This window comes from Musa acuminata, chromosome BXJ2-10 (genome assembly GCF_036884655.1).
Source record: "Musa acuminata AAA Group cultivar baxijiao chromosome BXJ2-10, Cavendish_Baxijiao_AAA, whole genome shotgun sequence".
Lineage (NCBI taxonomy): Eukaryota > Viridiplantae > Streptophyta > Magnoliopsida > Zingiberales > Musaceae > Musa > Musa acuminata.
In genome coordinates this window covers 19,972,281-19,981,424 of record NC_088347.1, presented here as the reverse complement: position 1 = coordinate 19,981,424, position 9,144 = coordinate 19,972,281, and the positions used below count along the sequence as shown (strand labels likewise).

The window sequence follows — 9,144 nt, the reverse complement described above, 5'->3', positions numbered from 1 at the left end:
GACTTATCTCTGTACTTAAATTATGTACTTAAATTAGAGCATATAACGAAGCAAAATTATGATTTCATTTTTTCCTCTATCATAATCTTTTATCACATATAACTGTATTATTAAAATCATTATATATTTTTGTTATCATAAAAAGCTTGTAGGATTGGGGAAGATAGCGAAACTCATAAATGCTGGAAAATTTGATTCTTTAGAACTCATCACTATGAAAACCCTCAACGTACTTGGCGTTTTTATCATCTCTGATTTATTCGACATCCTTCCAAATTTCTGTGGCTTTTAGAATACAGGTGCAATGGGGAAGCAGATAGAAGATGGTGTTAGGTTGATGACTCGTGGTTCTGAACAGATCATATCCAATGACCAATACACCTAGTCGTAAGCTCCCTTTAGCAGCAATCTTAACTTGGATTTAAACTTCTTATGTGATATCTACTTGATTGCTGGGTCGTATCGAGCATCACCAAATCTCTATGTCGCTTGCCCTTATCAGTGATCAACGCAATCTATTTGATTCTGTGTGCGTTCTAGTTTACATGGCCAGGCCAATACCTTTCACAACCCAAGAGAAAGATTGCAGCTGCAGCTGCAGCTGCTTAAGACACACACTTTGCAATCCTATTGGAATGTTGATCATTTTTTTTCCTTGTCATATGATTTCTCTGTAATGACTAGTGTGGATCTTATCATATAACCATCGTCCTGAGATTATGATCATGAGAAGATCATATATTCTCATTGTTATGGCACAAAGTATCAAGGATGAACAACCATATGTTTTCCCATTATTTCACCACATTTATTCAACCAGCATAATCACAGTAGATATATGACCACTTGCATGGCACGAACACGGTACATATATGACTGCTTGCAAGACAACTTCATGATGCATCTCTGAGCTCACCGCGCAATTAACTCACATCAGACGGTGGACCCGAAGAGTCTCATGAACCCATAGGTCACAGCCATGGCCAACCATCCCCCTGCCACCACTCTAAAACACGACCTCCCCACTGGAGCTAGGCCCAGCGCCGCCCCGACGCACCCGAAGACCACTAGCCCAGCACTGGTCGCCGCCGCCGCTACCCCCAACCTCACCCTATAGCTGCTTATAAACCCGGCCGCCAGCAGCGGCACCACCGCCCCCAGCGAGAACGCCAGCGCCGATGCCGCTGCAGCCTGCAGCGGGCTCGGCAGCCCCTCTCCACCCGTCCCGTCGCTGCTCTCCCCCTCAACCTTCGTCTGCTGCTCCCTCTTCCGCTGCGCCACCTCTATATCCAGCTGCGAGTACACGGAGACGAACTCTCCTATGGCCATGCTGCATGCACCGGCGACGAGGCCGGCGAAGCCGGAGACGATCATGGCTTTGGCGTCACCCTTCACGGCCCCGACGCCCATCATGAGCGAAGCAGTGGAGACGAGCCCGTCGTTGGCACCGAGGACGGCGGCACGCAGCCACTGTGCTCTCTGCGAGTAGTCGTGCTCCTCGACGTGTGGCACTTGGCTTTCGATGCCATCAGTGGAAAGCTTGGTTCTGTCGAGAGCCATGGGAAGAAGTGCAAGTGTAGATACAGAAACAGAGAGTAATAGAAAGGTAGCGTGGTGGACACACGCCACAGGTAGGTCTTTATAGTGGATGATGGCGGTGGCACAGAGATCGAGAGAAGGGTGCTTCCATACGCCAGGATAGCAAATAAGAAATGACAGTGTCTTATAGTTCATGTAAAGAGTCGTGCGTAGCAATTACATGTTCTCTCACAAGAAGTTGGGTAGGTAGAAGAACAAGATAACCTAACCATTCTATTAAGAACTACTGTAGTTCTTCATGGACCATAGTATATACAGTTCAAGGATTCCTCAGGTTTCAGGTTGCCATCGGAGACCCACTCCCAGAGGATTAATTTGAAGCATCAATGGATACCATTGGAGAAAGAGTGGCTCTATCAATCTTAGTTAAACAATGTTTACGAAATTTCCAGGAAATGACCAAATTTATTGCTTACAGAAAAAGCTTCATTCTTTATCTTTTCTCCGGGGATATGTATGAAACCAGACTTACGTCTTCTTTTTCAGCTGGTCATTCCTTTTCGTGTGTTTTAAGTATTTATTCTTATTTTCCTGGGAAATAATAGCATATCTCCATCTCCAAGTGATAAGGAGGTGTTAGAATATGTACATATTGCTCATGACGATTGCTGAATAGATGAGCACCGGAGATACTAAAATAATGTCAGTAAATAATGGGAAGGAAGCATGTATTCCACACGACAGCCATCGCCAGCCACCCCACTCATCTGTGTCGACCAGCCATGGCCATTAGAGGGCTCTCACTAATGTTTTATATTGTTCTCTTTTCTCTCAGGCTATCAAGGTTGGTTTCCTGTCTCCATCTGCTCTGGGGTGGAGTCTCCTCAACTATTTGTTTATCTCACTAATCATGTTTGCTGCATACCTTTTACGCTGGTCGTGTATTGTTTTTGTGATGCCTGCCCTTTGGAGTGGCTCAGAGGGCATTCAGGTGATGTTGGGCTGCTAATCAAAGGTTGGAGATCCCTTCTACACCTTTTTAGGTTGGATTCCAACCATCATTTACACGAAGCTTTCTCTTTGACAAAATTGAGCTGCAGATATATGGAGATGTATACCCTGAAACCAAGTGGAAGTCAGAGCCAAAATGGATCAGCTTACACTGTGTGCAACGTTTTGGGTGATTAGGAATCGTCCATTGCACAAACCTCTCATCGATAAACCATTGCATCGTTCTTATTAGGGGTTTTTCAAAAATAAAAATAAAAACATTAAAACTACCATTATTATGCCCTTATATTTTTATTGAATGATGTTCTTCTCTTGTTGACTACCAATTGGGTGGATGTAAGCTTGATCATGGTTTGGTTTGAATTGAACCAAATCAAATCGGGCCAAAATTAGAATCGAATCAAAATCGACCTTAAAAAAAAATTATTACATCAAATATCATAGATGATGCTCACACATGAACACAAACCTAAGACCTATCACTTACATAACAATACACTGACCAATTAAGAAGTCTCAAAATAGTTTTTTTTTCTTCAATTTTCAAGCCTAAGTTCCCTTAACTTTTTCTTACAATTTTTTTTATTCATTTATACAATTGGTACTCAAATGTCATTTCGATATCTTTTTTCTATTCATTTAGTTGAAACATTCCCATTTATTCTAGTTTGATACGAGATCGAGAAATACACTTTAGATGACGATTTCGTGTCTCCGAGTTTCATCTTATTAACTCCCTATTTAATTTTATAATATTTTGAACCGTTCTAGTTGTGATCAGAGATTAAAATTTTTCTTACTGCTATAACAAATATTTTAACAAATGTTAGCCTTGGATTAAAATTTTAACTCGCCCAAATCCACTTCGAGATAGTGCGAGATCTTTACCGCATCAGTTACACCCACGGCAACGGGATTCGAGTCTATCTTCAATGAATCAAAGTCTCTAGAGCCCAAGATGACAAACGAGTCTTGAGCCCCATAGAGCCCTTCACTAGGCATGAAGAATACCACCGTGATTAGGAGCATAGAGCCTACCATGATTAACGCACCTCATAAAAATCAAGCATCCCCCACGCTTCGACCAGGTGATGGCCGAAAGCTACCACGACAGATTCATACTCTCGCTACGATAATTGAGATAAGATCGACTACGATAGATTCATACTCTCGCTACGACGATCGAGCTGAGGTTCGATAAAAGACGAAATGCCAAAACTAGTGCCCTCTCCTGAAAATTGTAGAAGGAGAGCCCACCATCAACTTCTCAGAGTAGAAGGGGGAGACAAAAACAAGACTCACTACGATGGAAGTCACCACTACGGATTTATACTCCCGCTACGGTGGTCGAGTCGAGGTCCGTCAAAAGGCAGAATGCTAAAACTGACGCCCTCTCCTGTAAGTAGCAGAAAGAGAGCCTACCATCAACCTCCCGGAGCAAAAGGAGAAGACAAAAACAAGACCAAAACCTCTCGGAGAAGAAGGGGAAGGTAAAAAACTAAGAAAAGAAGTGAACTTTCAAAGTGGAAGGGGGAGACCAAAGAAGAATAAAAAAAGATTGGAGCTATCAAAGTAAATTCACCAAGCCACAACAGAGCCGTAAAATCCCACCATGACAATTGATCCAAAGACTCGCTATGACGAAAAATGCCACAACAGAATGAGGCTACTAAAGCAAAAGCCAAACGAGCAAAACAAAAATGCTGCACAGCTTGGACAATTGGGTCGAGAAACCTAACTCACACCGTTGTTAGTCAAGAAATCATTCGCATGAGCTAGTCATAGGACTTGGCCATCAACTCGCCTGCCAAAGCAAGCCAATGAAAAATACCCACAACAACAAAACCAACAAAGAGCTAGAGGCATGCCTTCTAGGGGGACGAATGATAGGGAAAGCAATGGCACAAGCACTACATTACTGATTCAACCAGTCATAGTCTACTACTTGGAATCAACACGCACATGTGGAAAGTCACACAAGTCGACCAATGGTGCATGACAACTAGACCCAACTTCTCAGCTTCCACTTGACCATTCCACCAAACCTCTCTACTTCCCCTCGATCGTGCCACTATTCATCAACGATTCGTCACCCTTGACCATGACTTCAAAGGGTGTTGCGAGCTTAATTGCAATGAGCATTAATTTTAGATGGTATGACCCAACTCTTTGGGCACCTAGTGTTGATCCTCTCTACTTCCCATCTCTTGTCTATTTCAGGCATGCCCGTACCTTGACAGATGACACGCCCTGAGTCATCTTCCTCTGATGTAATCAACATGAAAATGTGTTCACTAGCCGTCGATATAAATGAACCCCTGATAGTACGAGAAGCTAAAAGGGGATGAGCAACTGACCACCCTCTTCCCATAAATCAGGTATTAAAGCCAACGCCCAAAACCAGATAAAGAGTGTTAGGATCGAGAGCACTAAGAGGGGGGGGTGAATTAGTGCAGCGGAAATCTTACAGCGATTAAAAACCAAAAGCTACGTTCGTTCAATAAAAACTATTATGATGCAAAAGCTAATTCTCAGTTTGTATGAAAGCGCAGTTTGCGTCTAAGCGCAGATTGCGTCTAAGCGCAGTTTGCGTCTAAGCGCAGTTTGCGTCTAAGCGCAGTTTTGCGTCTAAGTGCAGATTTACGTCTAAACGCAGATTTACGTCTAAACTCAGATTTACGTCTAAACTCAGATTTACGTCTAAACGCAGTTTTACGTCTAAACACAGATTTACGTCTAAACGCAGTTTTACGTCTAAACGCAGATTTACGTTTAAACGCAGATTTACGTCCAAACGCAGTTTTACGTCTAGACGCAGATTTACGTCTAAACTTTGAAACTCGTTTGTATACTCGCAGAAGGCAGTATGCAGTTGAAATCAAGATGTAAACATGAACTGAGATCTGATGATTGTGCGAGGAAAGCCGATTTACGTCTGAATGCAGTTTTACGTCTAAATGTTGAAACTCGTTCGTAAAATTGTAGAGGACAGTTTGCAGTTATCAATAGGATCAAAATGTAAGTGTGTACTGCAAAGAAGCTCGTTCGTAAAAGCACGGAAGACAGTTCTGCAGAATCAAACGTAAACTGTAATGTATGAAAATATGAATTTACGTCCGAATGCAGATTCGGAAGAACAGCACTTAGAACTTGTTCGTGAAAGCGCAGAGAGCAGTAGTAATGAAGGAGGTTTGCAGTAATGATAGAGTGCTAAAAAATAAATGCAAACCAGAGATTTAGAGTGGTTCGGTCAGCCTTGACCTACTCCACTTTTGGCTTCCTCCACCGACGAGGTTGCCGACGTCAACTAGGGGCCTTTCTTCAATAGGCGAAGGCCAACTACCCTCTTACAGATTCACTCCTTTTGACGGGCTTAGGAGACAACCCTTTCAGATGTTTTCTCTCCTCTCTTTACAACTCAAACTTGAAGAACAGAAGGAGGAGGAAAACTAGCAGTTTTGAGCTCTAAGAACCACTGAAAAGATCAAGATTTCGGGTAAGTTCTTACTTTTCAGTGCTGAATGGGTGGGGTATTTATAGGCCCCAACCCAGTTCAAAATTCGAGCTCAAAACCATCAAATCCCGGAATTCCGGGATCAGGCGGTTGCACCTCTTGACTGGAGAGGTTGCACCGCCTGGCAGAGCTCGAAGACTGAGCTCAGGCGGATGCACCTCTCTGTCAGGGGTGGTTGCACCTTCCTGCCAGAGCTCGAAGACCGAGCTCAGGCGATGCATCACCTGTCCAAGGAGGTTGCATCACCCTGCCAGAGCTCGAAGACCGAGCTCGGTGGTTGCACCTCTCGGCAGAGCTCGGAACTTGAGCTCTAGCGGTGCTACCTCTTGACAGAGGAGGTTGCACCGCCCAGTCTCACTTGGAGACTGAGCCGTGGGCGGTTGCACCTCCTGGCTGGAGTGGTTGCACCGCCCAGTCTCGCTGGGAGACTTAGCCTGGGCGGTTGCACCTCCCACAGCTACTTGGGTTCGAATGGGTTGAACCATTCGACCCAACTTGAGTTCTTCAGGGGCCCAATTACCCCAGGATTAAGCTAATGGGATCACCTCCCATTTCTAACTTAATCACCGTGCTAACTACGATTAAATCTAAGACAAATTCTGCAGCTCTGCTTCGGTACGTCAATCGCTTCTTCCGGCGAGTTTCCGGCGAACTTCCGTCGATCATCCGATGAACCCTCGGTGATGCTTCTGCGGACTTCCGGCAAACTCCTGGACTTTGCGACGATCCACTTGGCGAGTTCCGACGAGCTTCGCTTGGCAAGCTTCTGGACTTCTCGGATCTGTTCTCGCTGAACCTCCGACGACCGTCCGAACTTCCGTCGAACTCTAGAACTTCCAACGTGATCATGATCTTGACTCCGGCGCAACACCTGCTGCTTGTCTAACTTTCATCGTAGTTAATCCTGCACAACAAAACAAAAACTTTGATCGAGACAATTAGTTCTAAGCAATTAACCAAGTTGTCCGGCATGTCATTGGTCTCTCGACGCTTCGTCCGATTCTTCGGCGCATCGTCCTCTTCTGCAGCCTATTGCCCAATCGGCCAGTTGACTCCGCAACTCCGATATCCTTGGCACAATACCCGCTCTTCTTGGCCCGATGCCCGAGTCCACGACCCGAAGCCTTCTGTCGATACGTCGACCGATCCACCGGCCCGACGTCCAATCTTCTGACATGTTCCTCCGGCACAACATGATGTTCCTGCTTTAATTGTCTCATCCTGATCGAAGCATCCTGCGTCACTCAAAACACAGATTAAATCATAAACATATATCAAGTAGTTTCATCATCAAAATACGAGATTCAACAATCTCCCCCTTTTTGATGATGACAACCACTTGATGACGGAGTTAAGCTTAACTCCCGGAGTTTAAATAAACTCCCCCTATCAATATGCCATATTGATAGAACCTTGAATTCAAACTGAATTCAAGTCATTGCAATATTCATCATGAATACTTGCAACACGTAAATAAACTCCCCCTATCAATATGCCATATTGATAGAACCTTGAATTCAAACTGAATTCAAGTCATTGCAATATTCATCATGAATACTTGCAACACGTTAACATGAACATATGCATAAACTTATGCATCACATGTCATGTCATCAACATACTTCTCCCCCTTTGTCATCAACAAAAAGGAGAAGTATCAGAATTAATCGTTTGTGTGTGATATTGGTTCAACTCATTGCATGAAAATCATAATATCAAGTTTTATCATCATGCAAGTTTGCTAATATCAAATATCAACATGAAAAATTACGATGTAAGCTTTTGATATCATAACGCAAACATTTCAAGTGTTTATCAATTGTAGCATTTAATCACATGGTAAGATATCAACGCGTAAAATTACGATACAAGTTTTTGATATCTTAACGCATGATGAAAACATGGCATAATACAAGTTTGGCAATCATAGCATCAATTCATATATCTCTTAATGATGCAAGCATTACAAATATGGCAATCATATCAATTCATATATCTCTTGATGATGCAAGCCTAGCATCAGTGTTCATAGCATCAATTCATATATTTCTCCCCCTTTGTCATCAACAAAACGGAGAACGATATAAGCAAATTTTAAGCATAAGTGCTTGTTGTTATGTATGTGAAATAAATCCTTGCAAGTAAAAACACTTTCATCCATATTCATCAAATCCATTTCTCAAAAAATATTTTTCACATGATGTGTGTATGAGAGATGTATTTGCTAGTCAATTACATATGTCAAAAATCAATGATATGAACTAAACTTGATATGGCATATGCTTGTTAAGTTTGGAAGAGAGTGAACTTGATATGTTAGACTCAAGAGAATCCGAAAATGAAATTTGAGTCTTTCTTCCATTCGAACAAGGTTTTGCTATAGATATTCAATTACAATCATGAAGGTAAAGCATGCTTGTTATCATGGAAGTTTTGTATTCAACATGTAATTGTGTAAAATCATTATGCCAATCAAGTGATTCGATCATTCAATCAAGAAGGTTCGAAAAATAATTTTAACACGTTCAATCATTAAGACGTATTTTTGCCATTGTTTTTCAAATACAATCATAAAGATAAGACATACTCATCATCATGATAGTATGATAGCAGGTTTACCATATACAAGCTAGCAAAAAATTTGTACATTTTAAGGCTCGCAAGCTAGCAATTTTGAGATGTTCAAGAAAGCAACTTTTGCTTCTTGATATATGCAAATTTGTCAAGTTTTGCTAGATGTGCAAGTTAGCATTTTTGCCTCTTGAGATAGGCAAGATAGCACATTTGCTTCTTTTGAGATAGCAACTTTTTGCTTCTCTTTAGACCAACAAGCTAGCAATTTTTACGATATACAAGTTTCACAATATATAAGCTAGCAAAAATTTTGAAAGCAAATGCAAGATAGCTTTCTTGTGTAAGCTCATGATTCTTGCTTCCTATTGCAATGTGCAAATTGCAAGTTTTGCTTCTTGAAATATTCAAGATAGTGATGTTCAAGAAGACAATTTTTCTTCTTGAAATAAGCAAGTTAGCAATCTTTGCTTCTTAAAATAGGCAAGCTAGCAATCAAGTTTTTTCAT

General features: G+C 42.1%; 1 protein-coding gene across 1 annotated transcript; it reads right to left on the bottom strand.

Moving 5' to 3' along the window:
• Positions 1-779: 779 nt before the first annotated feature.
• LOC103999988 (vacuolar iron transporter homolog 3-like) lies at positions 780-1,706 on the bottom strand. Its single transcript, XM_009421914.3, has one exon. The coding sequence runs from the start codon at positions 1,558-1,560 to the stop codon at positions 934-936; it is 627 nt and encodes a 208-aa protein (XP_009420189.2). The 5' UTR covers positions 1,561-1,706; the 3' UTR covers positions 780-933.
• Between the last annotated feature and the right edge of the window lie 7,438 nt (positions 1,707-9,144).